We start from the raw sequence: 16,611 nt of genomic DNA on the forward strand, positions 1-16,611 counted from the left end.
AGCACACATTACTCCGAACGAAATAACATACGATCGTTACCTACGGCGGCACTGTGTGTGATATTTGCGCGTTTCTGTTTGATGGAAACGGCTGTAGATAAAATAAGGTTCAATTTTCAATACCAAATCCGTCCGTCCGTCCGCGAATAATCTCAGTAACCGTTAGCACTAGAAAGCTGAAATTTGGTCCCAATATGTATATCAATCACGCCAACAGAGTGCAAAAATAAAAATGGAAAAAAATGTTTTATTAGGGTACCCCCCCTACATGTAAAGTGGGGGCTGATAATTTTTTTTCATTCCAACCCCAACGTGTGATATAATTATTGTTGGATAGGTATTTAAGAATGAATAAAGGGTTTACTAAGATTGCTTTTTGATAATATTAATATTTTCGGAAATAATCGTTCCTAAAGGAAAAAAAAGTGCGTCCCTAACTTTTGAACCATAAGTTTAAAAAATATGAAAAAAATCCCAAAAGTAGAACTTTGTAAAGACTTTTTAGGAAAATTGTTTTGAACTTGATAGGTTCAGTAGTTTTTGAGAAAAATATGGAAAACTTCGGAACCCTACACTGAGCGTGGCCCGACACGCTCTTGGCCGGTTTTTTTATCGGACTTGTCTTGATGAGTACCCGAAGTCTAGCTGATGCTGAACCCTGGCTGCACCTAGGGGAACTCGGGTTTAGTGTAATACAGGCAAACGCTGTTTTCGTCATCGGACTTGTCTTGATGAGTACTCGAGTGAGCAGTACCCGAAGTCCAGCTGATGCTGAACCCTGGCTGTACCTAGGGGAACTCGGGTTTAGTGTAACACAGGCAAACGCTGGTTTCGTCATCGGACTTGTCTTGATGAGTAATCGAGTGAGCAGTACCCGAAGTCCAGCTGATGCTGAACCCTGGCTGCACCTAGGGGAACTCGGGTTTAGTGAAACACAGGCAAACGCTGTTTTCGTCATCGGACTTGTCTTAATGAGTACTCGAGTGAGCAGTACCCGAAGTCCAGCTGATGCTGAACCCTGGCTGTATCTAGGGGAACTCGGGTTTAGTGTAACACAGGCAAACGCTGTTTTCGTCATCGGACTTGTCTTGATGAGTACTCGAGTGAGCAGTACCCGAAGTCCAGCTGATGCTGAACCCTGGCTGCACCTAGGGGAACTCGGGTTTAGTGTAACACAGGCAAACGCTGTTTTCGTCATCGGACTTGTCTTGATGAGTACTCGAGTGAGCAGTACCCGAAATCCAGCTGATGCTGAACCCTGGCTGCACCTAGGGGAACTTGGGTTTAGTGTAACCCAGGCAAACGCTGTTTTCGTCATCGGACTTGTCTTGATGAGTACTCGAGCAAGCAGTACCCAAAGTCCAGCTGTTGCAGAACTCTGGCTGCACCTAGGGGAACTCGGGTTTAGTGTAACACAGGCAAACGCTGTTTTCGTCATCGGACTTGTCTTGATGAGTACTCGAGTGAGCAGTACCCGAAGTCCAGCTGATGCTGAACCCTGGCTGCATCTAGGGGAACTCGGGTTTAGTGTAACCCAGGCAAACGCTGTTTTCGTCATCGGACTTGTCTTGTTGAGTACTCGAGCAAGCAGTACCCGAAGTCCAGATGATGCTGAACCCTGGCTGTACCTAGGGGAACTCGGGATTAGTGTAACACAGGCAAACGCTGTTTTCGTCATCGGACTTGTCTTGATGAATACTCGAGTGAGCAGTACCCAAAGTCCAGCTGATGCAGAACCCTGGCTGCACCTATGGGAACTCGGGTTTAGTGTAGCACAGGCAAACGCTGTTTTCGTCATCGGACTTGTCTTGATGAGTACTCGAATGAGCAGTACTCAAAGTCCAGCTGATGCTGAACCCTGGCTGCACCTAGGGGAACTCGGGTTTAGTGTAACACAGGCAAACGCTGTTTTCGTTATCGGACTTGTCTTGATGAGTACTCGAGTGAGCAATACCCAAAGTCCAGCTGATGCTGAACCCTGGCTGCACCTAGGGGAACTTGGGTTTAGTGTAACCCAGGCAAACGCTGTTTTCGTCATCGGACTTGTCTTGATGAGTACTCGAGCAAGCAGTACCCAAAGTCCAGCTGTTGCTGAACTCTGGCTGCACCTAGGGGAACTCGGGTTTAGTGTAACACAGGCAAACGCTGTTTTCGTCATCGGACTTGTCTTGATGAGCACTCGAGTGAGCAGTACCCGAAGTGTAGCTGATGCTGAACTCTGTTTGCACCTAGGGGAACTCGGGTTTAGTGTAACACAGGCAAACGCTGTTTTCGTCATTGGACTTATCTTAATGAGTATTTGGGTGAGCAGTACCCAAGATAGAGCTGATGCTGAAACCTGGCTGTACCTAGGGGAACTCGGGTTTGGTGTAACATAGGCAAACGCTGTTTGCGTCATCGGACTTGTCTTGACGAGGACTTGGGTACGCAATAGCCAAGACAGCGCTGTAGCTGAGCCCTGGCGGTATCTAGGGCAACTCTAGTTTCGGTGCATTATAATATAGAAATATTTCATGCAATGTCAAGTTAGGCATAAAACATTATATTAACTGTCAAAAATCCTACCAGAAGTGAATATTAACATCAAGTAATTACAACAAATTTATTAATTTGCCATATATAAAACACTTTATTTATGTCTAAAAAAATACGTATGTATATCCATTTGAATATCAAAATTAAGTACAGTCGATTTCACTAATAGTAACACAGGGAATAAAGAGAATACTGGAGTTCCAAGCGTCCATAGACTGCGGTAACTATTTACTATCAGACGGGCTGTATGCTTGATTGCCACCAGAAAAGTATTTCTGTTTCAAACGATCTTCATAGAATTCACAACAATCAACAGAAATAGTTTGACAGATTCTATGGTACTACTCAACTCAACCAAGTACCACAGTCATAAAGACGAGTCTAAGATATTTTACACAAAACATACTATGAACAGAAAACAGCGTTTATTTATATTGCACCGAACCTGAGTTCCCCTAGGTACCACCAGGTCTCAGCTACAGCGCTGGCTTGGGTACTGCGCACCGAAGTCCTCATAAAGGCAGGGCCTATAACGAAAACCGGGTTTGTCTATGTTGCACCAAACCTAAGTTCCCCTAGGTACAGCCAGAGTTCAATATCAGCTCTACCTTGGTTACTGCTCACTCAAGTACTCATCAAGACAAATCCGATGACGAAAACAGCGTTTGCCTATGTTGCACGAAACCCGAGTTCCCCTAGGAATAGCCAGGGTTCAGCATCAGCTCTACCCTGGTTACTGCTCACTCAAATACTCATCAAAACAAGTCCGATGACGAAAACAGCGCTTGCCTATGTTACACCAAACCCGCGTTCCCCTGGGAAAAGCCAGGGTTCAGCATCAGCTCTACCTTGGTTACTGCTCACTCAAGTACTCATCAAGACAAGTCCGATGACGAAAACAGCGTTTGCCTATGTTGCACGAAACCCGAGTTCCCTTAGGAATAGCCAGGGTTCAGCATCAGCTCTACCTTGGTTACTGCTCACTCAAGTACTCATCAAGACAAGTCCGATGACGAAAACAGCGTTTGCGTATGTTGCACGAAACCAGAGTTCCCCTAGGAATAGCCAGGGTTCAGCATCAGCTCTACCTTGGTTACTGCTCACTCAAGTACTCATCAAGACAAGTCCGATGACGAAAACAGCGCTTGCCTATGTTACTCCAAACCCGCGTTCCCCTAGGAATAGCCAGGGTTCAGCATCAGCTCTACCTTGGTTACTGCTCACACAAGTACTCACCAAGACAAGTCCGAGGAAGAAAACAGCGCTTGCCTATGTTACTCCAAACCCGCGTTCCCCTGGGAAAAGCCAGGGTTCAGCATCAGCTCTACCTTGGTTACTGCTCACTCAAGTACTCATCAATACAAGTCCGATGAAGAAAACAGCGTTTGCCTATGTTGCACGAAACCCGAGTTCCCTTAGGAATAGCCAGGGTTCAGCATCAGCTCTACCTTGGTTACTGCTCACACAAGTACTCATCAAGACAAGTCCGATGACGAAAACAGCGCTTGCCTATGTTACTCCAAACCCGCGTTCCCCTGGGAAAAGCCAGGGTTCAGCATCAGCTCTACCTTGGTTACTGCTCACTCAAGTACTCATCAATACACGTCCGATGACGAAAACAGCGTTTGCCTATGTTGCACGAAACCCGAGTTCCCTTAGGAATAGCCAGGGTTCAGCATCAGCTCTACCTTGGTTACTGCTCACTCAAGTACTCATCAAAACAAGTCCGATGACGAAAACAGCGCTTGCCTATGTTACTCCAAACCCGCGTTCCCCTGGGAAAAGCCAGGGTTCAGCATCAGCTCTACCTTGGTTACTGCTCACTCAAGTACTCATCAATACAAGTCCGATGACGAAAACAGCGTTTGCCTATGTTGCACGAAACCCGAGTTCCCCTTAGGAATAGCCAGGGTTCAGCATCAGCTCTACCTTGGTTACTGCTCACTTAAGTACTCATCAAAACAAGTCCGATGACGAAAACCGCGCTTGCCTATGTTAAACCAAACCCGCGTTCCCCTGGGAAAAGCCAGGGTTCAGCATCAGCTCTATCTTAGGAACTGCTCACCCAATTAACTCATCAAGGCGAGTTGGATGACGAAAACTGCTTGTTTTTATGTTGGCAATTAACGTTTTCAATGTGTAATGTTAATGGTTAATTGTATTGATTTTCGGCCAACACTGTATATTTACATGCATACATACATATTTACATAATTATATTCATACATACATACCTACATACATTCATACATACCTACATACATTCATACGTACGAACATACATACTGATCTATGGGCGGCGATGATCATTTACCAGCCATCAGTCCCTTGTCTCCCAGTTCATTAAAAATAATTTCTAGCCGTGTTCTACTTTTATCCAACGAAAACATGTTTCGTTGCAAAATTAAAAATGGGGCGCAAAGTGCGGAGTGGCAACAGCGCATTTTCCTTCCTGTTCTTACAATAGCTTAGATTCATAATCCTGTCTCTTTCACGCAAGGCTCGACTACGCTTTAACAAAAGGGAAAGCCTTATAAATAGCGCTTAAAATAAGGGTAACCCTTATTAAAGGATTGCAAGTCGTATCGGATAGCGGTAAGCCAATGCACAGGGCTAGCTTTATTGTTTTGCTAAGTTTTTTGTAAGGGCTAGTCAAATGAATGGGCTTGCAGTTCGAAAGGGAGAGCCTCTCGATTGGGTCGTCCTTACGTTAGGGATTCCCAATGAAAGGCTTGTAGCGCGGAAGGGGTTGTCCGGTCCCTGATTCACATGACATGATGACACGTAATTTTCTGCGGCTAGCGGCATGTGGCGGCAGCATAATCTAGCGCCTAGCGCCAATCATAAGAAGAAATAAATAAAATAATTTTAGAATCAAACGGGACTTAATCGCGTAAACACTTACATTTATATTTGGCCCGACGTTTCGAACATCACATTATGTTCGTGGTCACGGTTTAGACTGGCGAGGAATTGCATCAACATCTTCTAGCCGCGCGAATTTCTCGAACTACCCGCACTTGTTCTTGATTATTCTCTTTTGCGCTAGGGTTGTCACTTTGCCTACACACAACACTAGTGTGTCCCTAGGTGTTTTTTCACGCTTACATTTGCTAATCACTGGATTCCACGAACATAATGTGATGTTCGAAACGTCGGGCCAAATATAAATGTGTGTTTACGCGATTAAGTCCCGTTTTGTTCTAAAATTATGAGTGCAAATCGTGTTAGTCTAAATCAATATATAAATAAAATAAATATTGGGGACACCAACAACTTAGCCCCAAACTAAGCAAAGCTTGTACTATGGGTGCTAAGCGACGATATACATGCTTAAATAGATAAATACATACTTATATACATATTGAAAACATCCATGACTCAGGAACAAATATCTGTGCTCATCACACAAATAAATGCCCTTAACCGAGATTCGAACCCAGGACCGCGGCTTAGCAGGCAGGGTCACTATTACCGACTGAGCCAGACCGGTCGTCAAAATGGTTCGTAAGGCTCAAATAGAGTGACGCATGGTGACAGTCCTCTTTATACGGGCCGTGTGGCAACCCTAGTGATTCCTGACCGATGAGAGGATCAAGATTAATGTGCCACAGCACTTCTCCCAAATTGGACGTCTCATGGACGGATTATTAGTTTTTCCTTCGACGTCTGTCTGCCTTGCTAAGTGACAAGTGTTAGAGTCAAATTACTTTCGTAGAAAATTGTATTAAGGTATATTTCGTCTCGAAATGTGCAATTAGGTATAATGAGATGATACGAAGTCTTTATTACAGAGAACTAATGGCTCAGTGATACCTTTAAACCAGCATATAAATAAATATGTATATCTCAACCATAAAATACAAAATAAATAATTGTGATTGTGATACTTATGATCATTCATAACAATTACGACAATTTGAAGTAGAATGTCTTTTTAAGGTAGGTATTATTAATGATAGGTTACTTGTTAAAGGTAGGTATTTATCTGCCATTAAGTTTTTGATTAGTGATGCTAATGTCTCAAAAAAATTCTACTACATAGGTAATAGATTTACCATATAAAGTGAAATGGTTACTTTTTAACCGACCTCAAAAAAAGGAGGAGGTTCTCAATTCGACTGAATGTTTTTTTTTATGATCTTGACAATCTTGACTGTCATTGGAAAATAATTCACCGGCAGGTTAAATTAGACACTAATATTTTCCCTTACCTACTTTGTATGCTGAAAAGAGCAAACGTGTGATGAATAGACCGCAAGAAAACATCTTATTGTTTCATTTCCTGCTTAGCGAGATAAAGTAACTAACCACAAAATTAAAATTTTGAAAAAACCCCCGACCGCGACATAGTGGACCGATTTTAATGAAACATGGCTAAGAACACTCCCGACTAACTCAGCTTTTAGACAAAAGAAAACAAAATGCAAGTCGGTTCATCTGTTCGGGAGCTACGATGCCACAGACAGACACACACACTAGCAGCGGCTGGTCCGTACAAGCCGATTCCCACCGGCTTGCCTAAAATTTATTACTAGTAAAGTACCTAATGTTAAGGTATAGGTTTCTTTTTGCTCAGTGTTGCCTAGCAGAAGTTTTCATCAGCCGCCACTGACACACACAGACAGACAGACAGACAGACACGTCAAACTTATAACACCCCGTCGTTTTTGCGTCGGGGGTTAATAAAAACGTCAGGCCAAACAATATATGAGCATCCGAGCACAAAACCGTGATAAAGACCTACATCCGATGGTAATTGAATGAATTAAATCTTCTATTTCTCGGCCATACTGCACCGAAACTTTAATTAACAAAACAAAGACGCTATGAAACCAGGAGCTGAATTCTGAAACAAAATTGTTATACCAACCAAATATAAACATTCTGTTTCGCACACACATGTTTGTTGATCTTTAGAACCTGCGTGCACACATGTACAATTAATTTTCGACACTTCAAAAGCAAAATCGAGAATATAGCCTTTGGATCGTGTTAATTACGAGTACGTATACACTTATCAAACCGTCGACATCGAATTACTTCGGTAGGTACATACTTTCATAGGTCTGTCGCCTTTGAATTCCCTGTGGCACGACATCGCTGCCTGATTCTGGACAGCTTCAAAGTCTTCAAACCAGGTTACATTACATACAATACCTATTACTCGCAGTGAAAAAAAAAATTCTATTAGGTATCTAAGGGCCACCAAGTCCACCAACCAATTTGCACCAACGAATTTTAATTGAAGTTTATATTATGGAATAAAACTATGGAAACGGATTAAATCGCGTATAATGAATTTAAAATACATCCCGACGTTTCGAACTCTTTACAGCGTTCGTGGTCACCGGGTGACTGAGGAAAAATTAAAATGTGCAAAAGCTACCCACTTACAAGAAATATTAACGAACCATGACCACAAATAATATAGATTTCTAAGGCAGGTTCACACACTATTAATAAAGCCAATTATACAATATTCAAAAAATAAAAAAAAAAAAATAAAAAAATTAACCAATTAATCTACACAAAATTGACAAAGAAACAAACTGCAAATGTCCAACACCATACAACACAAATGCCTCACAGCCTTCGTCGTGCTTGTTCCATTATCAGATGTACTACTGGATCCCAAGCCGGTGGTAAAGTAAAGCCATCCTCTCTATCTTTGCACATTTTAATTTTTCCTCAGTCACCCGGTGACCACGAACGCTGTAAAGAGTTCGAAACGTCGGGATGTATTTTAAATTCATTATACGCGATTTAATCCGTTTCCATAGTTTTATTTCATGAGTAACTATCGCGGTAACCGAAGACAATATTTTATATTATGGAGTTTGACAGTTGACAGCCCACTAACCCTGAGTTGAGTTGGTGCAAGTGGGCCTATTTTAAGCATTATTTTTAACCCCGACGCAAAAACGACGGGGTGTTATAAGTTTGACGTGTATGTCTGTCTGTCTGTCTGTGTGTGTGTGTGTGTGTCTATCTGTGGCATCGTAGCTCCCGAACGGATGAACCGATTTAGATTTAGTTTTTTTTTCTGAAAGCTGAGTTAGTCGGGAGTGTTCTTAGCCATGTTTCATGAAAATCGGTCCACTATGTCGCGGTCGAGGGTTTTTTCAAAATTTTAATTTTATGGTTAGGTTAGTTATCACCATAAGTTTGTTATGGGTTTCTTGTTATCATGGGTACATCGATAATAATTATGAAGCATCAAATTCCACAGGATCGATTTCGGGACAGAGTTTAAACCAAAATGGAGTTGGGTAAGGTAACTGGAGTGTGTGTTGGATAGAACAATGGCAAAAGAAAGTCCTTTGCCCAGCAGTGGGACGTTATTATAGGATAATAGTGGTATAATAAAGAGTATTATCATACAGTATGGCCACTCCCGCTCCCCGCTGAAAGTGCCGCCCACCCCCTCTCGGTTACCTCACAGTGACCGCCTGTCAAAAACGCGAACAGTCGGCCTGTCATATTTCACTCATACAAGCATGGTACGCGTTCACCTACTCGAGCTTAGACTGTGTGGTCTGTGTGTGACTTAGACCGATTTTCATGAAACATGGCTAAGAACACTCCCGACTAACTCAGCTTTCAGACAAAAAAACTAAATCTTAATCGGTCTATCCGTTCGGGAGCTACGATGCCACAGACAGACACACACACAGAGACAGACAGACAGACACGTTAAAAACATATCCGGCTTTCGAATTACCTCATTGTCCTCAATTAACTATGTCAATTTTTGTCGACCATCCCTTAACTGAACGTTAAAACTAAAATACCACAATTTTTTCCGTTCTCATCGTATTTTCTACGTCAGAATAAGGATCAGACAGAGCTGATAATTCGATTGGCACTCCGCCGACGGTTTTATGGGAGTCGTCAATAAGGGAGGAACAAATAAGCGACGCAATTACGAACGAAGGTCTTTGCTTGTACCTACTCGTAAATATTTACGTCAGTATTGGGCGTAGATGTTACTGGTTATGTTTTAATTTGTAAAATTTAAGGCGGCGAAGTTAATTTGGCGCTCACTTGTCTCAAATTCTGGCCATTTTTTTTATTATAAACTAGCCAGTGATTGTCGATAGTCGCACCTGATAGAAAGTGACGACAAGGCCGAGGTTGTAGCTCACTGGTTCAGTAATAGCCTATTCACTATTGACTTAAATACACCCAGATTGTATTCGCCCGGGAATACAGATGAGGGGAGCATGTTCCATTCCTTAGCAGTTCGCATTAGGAAAGAAGAGGCAAACTCCCCACGCCTGGTTGTCCGGTGATGGAATGGGGAAGGAGGAACCAGGTCATGCAGTTCCTGTGCACACTCTCCAGAATGTATCCGGTAGAAGACGGACAAGGACGCCACTCGACGGCGATGCTCGAGATTTGAGAGCTTATTTAATGCTTAATTGATGTACACATGTAAATTGAAACCAAACTCGAAGAAGCATTTACAACCGTGACCGATACTAACGATTTAAAAAAAAATCGTAGACTATAAATAAAAGCATTGTCTCCCGGCAAAAAAAAAATTAGACCCTACTATTGTTTTTTTCCGTTAAATTCGACACGTAGCTAGGTTCATTATCAGGAACCACCTGTATATCAGTTTTAGTTAAATTCGCAAAAAAAAAAATTTCATCATTTTCATACATTAAAATGAATTTATTAGTGTGAGAGACCCTTAAGAATAACATTCAAGTTAGTGTCAAGTGATTGACGGCATATGTCAAAACAAATAACATTAGAAATTGGTAAAGGCTGTCACACACGCGTTCAGCAATTATCTTTATTTTTTTAATAAGTCGATAACCGTAAGAGTTAAGACGCTAATTTCTTAGAGAAATTAATTGTATTTGATCTAAAGAACCTTCCCTTAAAATTAACGGAATTCATTAAAAAGAGGGTGTGTACATAGTATAATATTTGTATAGATTGGCATAAAGTGACATCTTCTGGAAGACAGTGTCACCTTTCACATGACTCACATTAGATGATGATCAACGCATATCTAATTCTTGACTTACCTGTATCGATGTACTTGAGCACAAATTGGACCTCAGGACCCAGGGCGGCGGCCACCTCCAGAGGGAGCTCCGTATCTCGTAGCACGTGCACTGTTAAACAAATTAAGATAATATAAGCATCCATACCAAAGACATAAAGACTGTATCGTTAAGTATGAGGACAACTTTGAGTAGCCGTATTTATTTGCTATTATATTTTTTTCTTAAAACAAGACATAGGCTTAATAAGGCACATAATAAGGTTCACATTTTGTCCTAGAAACTCGACGTAAAGCAAGTGGTTTAGACAGTATTGACTTAATCCTCCCGAGTAACAATTACGATTCCGGACAAATGCTACTAGAAAATTCACAAAGTGCGTAAAAAACGATACGATTGCGAAAAAAAATTGTACTGTGTGAACCTCAACGACATATGATCCACAAAGCAGAATATCTGGACATAGTCTAGCCATAGTTATTTTTAAGAAATAAAGTTCAGGATCTGTGTATGGCGGCCATTTAGAGAATGTGGCATGGTGCTTCCTCTAACTCCGACTTTGATGTCGAATTTAACTATCATACACTGTTTATATCGATTTGGTTTAGGCACTGTTCAAACACCGTGAATGTCAATTAGACTTTGGCCTATGGCTAATTTTTTTATCTGTTTCTCTCATCCTGCTTGCATCAAAAATTTATGACAATCCGGAACGTTGCTCAAAATAGCGTTTTTTTTAATTATATAAATTCACCGCATTTATTCTGCAAGTACCCAATTGAAAAACCATGAAGAGGACTCTTAAAGAATATATTTTGGCAGCATATTAACCTTTGTTTGTTGAAATCGTGCAAACAGTCATTGAAATATTCTCAAATTAAGCCAGATAGGGGTTGTCCGAAATTTATTTGCTAGACCTTAATGAAAGTACCATAAAGTCTCTAAAATAAAATAAAAATTAGACTTTCTTATATCAAATAGTGCTTACCAATACCTTCAGATCATACTCTCGGAACATAATAATATAAAATTATGCACATGTCAACATTTAGACGAGGTTTGTTTTGTCCTTATACTTATCGATACAGTCCTTATGTAACTATATGTAAGTATATGTAAAAGTTAAAAATGAGCGCTATCTCCCCAACAAACTGCAAGACAGTTTGTCGAGAAACATAAGTGTGAATAATATAATGTACTTATTTGTAAAAAAAAAAAACTCCGTATGGACGGATAGTCTAAGAAAAAAACGTACCTCAAAGCCCTAGAGAAAAAGGTATAGTGGCCTAGATGGCGTTACACCTTTGGGGAACGCTCGGCTAGATGGCGCTAATATTAATATTTGACATTTTAACACATATCAAGCTAACGATATGGGTCAAAATGTCAAAACTGAGGTTCAAAAGTTTTAAGCCTGTGTCGAGAGATGGCAGTCTATGGACTGTGATTACACATTTTACTTTGACAGTAACTCTCTATGATACTCATACTCGATCCTCTTTGATCCATACTAATATTATAAATGGGAAAGTGTGTGTGTCTGTTAGTTTGTCCGTCTTTCACGGCAAAACGGAGCGATGAATCGACGTGATTTTTTAACCGTCGCCTCATATCTCTCAAGAAGGACGGTTATCAAGTCATCTGTATGTTTTTTTTTTGTTTTTTTTTTGTTTTTTTTAATGTTTGTTCCTCAATATCTCCGTCGTTAAAGGACCGATTTTGAAATTTTTTTTTGATTGAATGTCTAATAACTAAAGCATTTAAAAAAATACTTGCACATTTCTACATAATCCAACATTCACAAGTAGCTTTCACCAGAATCCGAAAGGCGACAGTTTTATTTTCTTAAAAATTATTAAGTGGAGATAGTTGAAGGGATGGATAGTGACATAGGCTATTTTTTGTTGTTTTTTAAATATGTATTTTTTGTCTCTTTCTAAGGCGAGCAAAGTCGAGGGCAAAAGCTAGTTAAAAATAATTTAAATGAATGTTGAAACACATTTACAACATCAAAATAGGCTTAACCCGTCGTTTGTTTCTGTCAAAAAATTGTCATAAAATAATTAACTCTGACATACATTTTTAAAGTCCAACGCCGTATGTTAGGATCCTTATCAAACACAGACGAAGGTTTAAATCTAAGAAAATAAATGAAGTTACAGTGCTGAGGATGGTTTCGGAAAAGGACCCCCGACCGCGACATAGTGGACCGATTTTCATAAAACATGGTCTTAGCGTTCCCACTTAAGCGTCGCGTGTCTCGGGGCGCGCAACGGACGTCCGCGCCACGCCGCCTGAATGTAATTCAAAAAACGTCTCCTCAGTACATTTTGTAGAGCAAGGACGTAAGACGCGCCCCCAGGCGCGCGGCGCTTAAGTTCAACGCTGCCTTAGAATATTCCTGACTAGCCCAGCTTTCAAACAAAAGAAACTAAATCGAAATCGTTTCATCCGTTCGGGAGCTACGATGCCACAGACAGACAGACAGACAAACAGACAAACAGACAGACAGACAGACAGCTTGCGTGGACCTTGACTTGATATTTAGGGTATAGCGAAATACAAGTCTTAAAGTTACGTATGTGTTTAGGTACAGATTAAGATATAAATTAACAGTCTTAAATCCCGAGTATACAATAACAGATCGAATGTTACTTACTATGAAAAATTAAAATTTTGAAAAAACCCCCGACCGCGACATAGTGGACCGATTTTCATGAAACATGGCTAAGAACACTCCCGACTAACTCAGCTTTCAAACAAAAAAAAACTAAATCGAAATCGGTTCTCCCGTTCGGGAGCTACGGTGCCACAGACAGACACACACACAGACAAACAGACAGACAGACAGACAGACAGACAGACAGACAGACAGACAGACAGACAGACAGACAGACAGACACGTCAAACTTATAACACCCCGTCGTTTTTGCGTCGGGGGTTAAAAAAGAGACTTTAATAAGCATTAATAAGTTACCCATACCTGTGGTACCAGCTAAATGTTGCTACTTTAGTACTTTGCTAAGCTTTAAATGAAAATATTTAGCTGATGAAGCACCCAAAAACTACTTATTGAAGTCCTAAGATAACAATATGTACTACAAAATCACCCTGTAGCCTGTCTGGGACTGAAAAAACACTACGCTAAAAGCAGTCTTTACTCAAAGCTTCCATATCAAAACCAGCAAAAAACAAGGCTATCATTATTGACGAAAATTATCCGGTTCTTTAAATAGCAAAAGAAAACATTTGCGAATTTCTCCAACGTCTGAATTGAGCTCATTATATCAGAAGGGAAACAGGCAAAGGTGTTCTGATCGCTTGAGAATCCATTGTAAGGATCCTCTCCTATTACGCATATGTTGTTCGGATTCCAAGTTCAAATTATGCTGGACGAATTGTCAGTGGTCCTGTAACTAATGAGAATCCACGACCTGTTCACAAACAGATACCATCTCATTGTTTGATTAAAAACTGAGATCATCAGCGAAAATGGCAAGGAAAAGTTGAGAGCGCAGGGAAAAAACGCGTGGCTGTATTATCGCATACGCATTGGCATTTAGGGGGCGATTCGACAAGTTTAAATTACTGCTGTGATTGGGCGACCATTCCGTTTGAGTGATACAGTTGAATGATATGTCGATTATGCCGGTTCCTGTGTCAAGCAAAACTGACTCTATCTTTGCTACAGGGAGGTTATTATTTATTATACGCGTTGATTTTTCTTTCTACTATTACGACCAAGTGCGTTGCCACTCTTTAATATGGCAGTGCTCTCTTTTCTTTAAAGGTAGCGTCCAACCCAAAGCAAGTTAATTAATACATAAGTGTTTTCACTAATGTTCAGAATCGGTATACCTATGAATGTATTATAATGTTCGCGATAAAAAATGTTTTATGCTCACTGGTTGCACTATGGGCAGGTGACGGGTTTGAGCCGTTTGAGGTCCCTTTACGTTGGTTTTATAAAGATCTTAACTTAACCCATTCTCGGTCAACTTGAATAAATACTCATAATTAAGATCACGCGTTCATTTAACTCAAACTGTCGGATAATAAAAACAATAATTGTTCCCCTTGTCAATCAGTAATTGCAGTGACTGAAAATGGACTGCATCGTCCCAATCAACATACCGGCACATAAAAAAACGGTCATACGGTCATCGGTTCCATATTTTAACATAGCGAATGTCAAAATATCTCGGCACGCATTCAGCAGGTCTAGCCGAAGTGGCAAATGGTTGAAGCTACGTGGCTAACGAAACGCAACTGGCTCCGCAATACGGAAGAGTGATAGAGTTACGATACCCTACGAATTACGATACCCTAAGCAGCGTAAGTAGGGGTGAACCGACTAGTCGGGAAAGCCGACTATCCGGCCACATTAGTAGGCAAAACAGGCCGATCGGCACTTTATAAGTCATATAAATACAGTACAAAAACAAATATTGAGGGGACCTTACACAGAACAACCCAACCCCAAACTAAGCAAAGCTTGTACTATGGGTGCTAGGTGACGATATACTTACTTATATACATAGATAAATACATACTTATATAGATAGAGAACATCCATGACTCAGGAACAAATATCTGTGCTCATCACATAAATAAATTACCGGCAAATAATCAAATTAACAGCTGATACTTATTGTATTATGTACCAATTCGTTGTACCTTTGTTAGTCAAAAGAACAAACATCTGTGATCATCACAGAAATAAATATCCTACCTAGGACTACCGGGTTTCATATTGTAACTAAACCTCCGCTCACCTTACTTATTTACTTACTTGACTAACTAACAGTATAGCTAACCCCCCTTTAAATATACCCCGTAAATTTGGCCTTGTGATCGTCTAGCGTGAATAAGTAGAACCCTTCGAAGTAAACCGCGATAACCTAGATCCTTTAATGAGTATCAGCTGTATTTTTGACTAATTTTTAAATTTTTATTTATTTATATTTTGAAGAAGAATAAAGATTATTGTAGCATAATAATATAGTGTTATAGAAGAGTATTTTATCAGATTTAGGCCTAGAAAGTTATGAGAGAGAAAATTAATGAAGTGATGAAGGAATTTTAGAATAAAAGTTAGTGAGTGAAACATACATGAAATAAATATTAAAAAATATTTTAGAAAACATCGGCTACGCTCTATTTTCGATTCCGGTTTGGGGTGAGAACTTGCGATACCGTCTGGAATCCTTAGGCCCAATCAAACCACATTATCGGGCATCCTAAGCAAGTAAGCCTGAAGGGCTATCTATCTACAAACTAACCCCTTTTTTATTTTGTTTCTTTTCCCTAGCCAAACCCCCCTTTTCCCCATTACTGCTAATAGACCATAACTTCTCGACCCTTCTAATGTATCATCAAGGCTCCGAGTAGTTGCTACCACTGAGAACGAAGTAAGTAAGTCTAGTAACTCCTTGAAGCTTTTGACTTGTCATCAGTGGACGGCGCTCGCATGCCACTGGGCCCTATAACAAACCTATACTTTTTATTCCAAAGTATAGTTTGTTTCCCTAACCAACTTGATAGAATTTACCTTGAAAAACTAGTTAGCAACACTCACTGGCTCGATGCTACATGAAGAATCAGAAATTGCTACCACAATTATTAATTTCACTCAAATAAATTAAGTAATAAGAGATTTTATAAATTACCAGTTTTACCACATATTTTAAGATAGTAAACACCACATTTAAAGTCCATTTAAACCATATAAATAGTAGTAGTTAAATTATTTCTCCACAATACACGTTGACCAATTATATTCCAAGACCAATCATAAAAGAACTCTACTTTTATAGAAATAGTGTGTGACTCTACCCTATTCCTATCGTTTTCCCTATTCTAGCATATCTGAAACAAAGACCGTCACTTACCATAGATCTAATGTTCAAAATATGCACAAGTGTATCCCTACCATAAGCTGTACAGTTCAGCCAGCGAAGCTGAGATAGGCAACCTATAGGCTTGAGTTCTGATCCCCCCCTCTGCTTTTGCCCGCGGGCTAGGGTAGCAGAGAGTAGATCGCCCTATCCGTGTA

The 16,611-nt window shown here is 40.4% G+C and overlaps 1 protein-coding gene across 2 annotated transcripts in view; it reads right to left on the reverse strand.

The window, feature by feature from the left end:
- LOC125235409 (apoptosis-stimulating of p53 protein 2) overlaps positions 1-16,611 on the reverse strand; it is a 629,684-nt gene that overhangs the window by 499,209 nt on the left and 113,864 nt on the right. For both annotated transcript variants that reach the window (XM_048141963.1, XM_048141966.1), the window contains one exon: positions 10,578-10,667. In XM_048141963.1, the coding sequence (XP_047997920.1) occupies positions 10,578-10,667 (90 nt within the window). The remainder of the gene's footprint in view (positions 1-10,577; positions 10,668-16,611) is intronic.

This window comes from Leguminivora glycinivorella, chromosome 17 (assembly GCF_023078275.1).
Source record: "Leguminivora glycinivorella isolate SPB_JAAS2020 chromosome 17, LegGlyc_1.1, whole genome shotgun sequence".
NCBI lineage: Eukaryota > Metazoa > Arthropoda > Insecta > Lepidoptera > Tortricidae > Leguminivora > Leguminivora glycinivorella.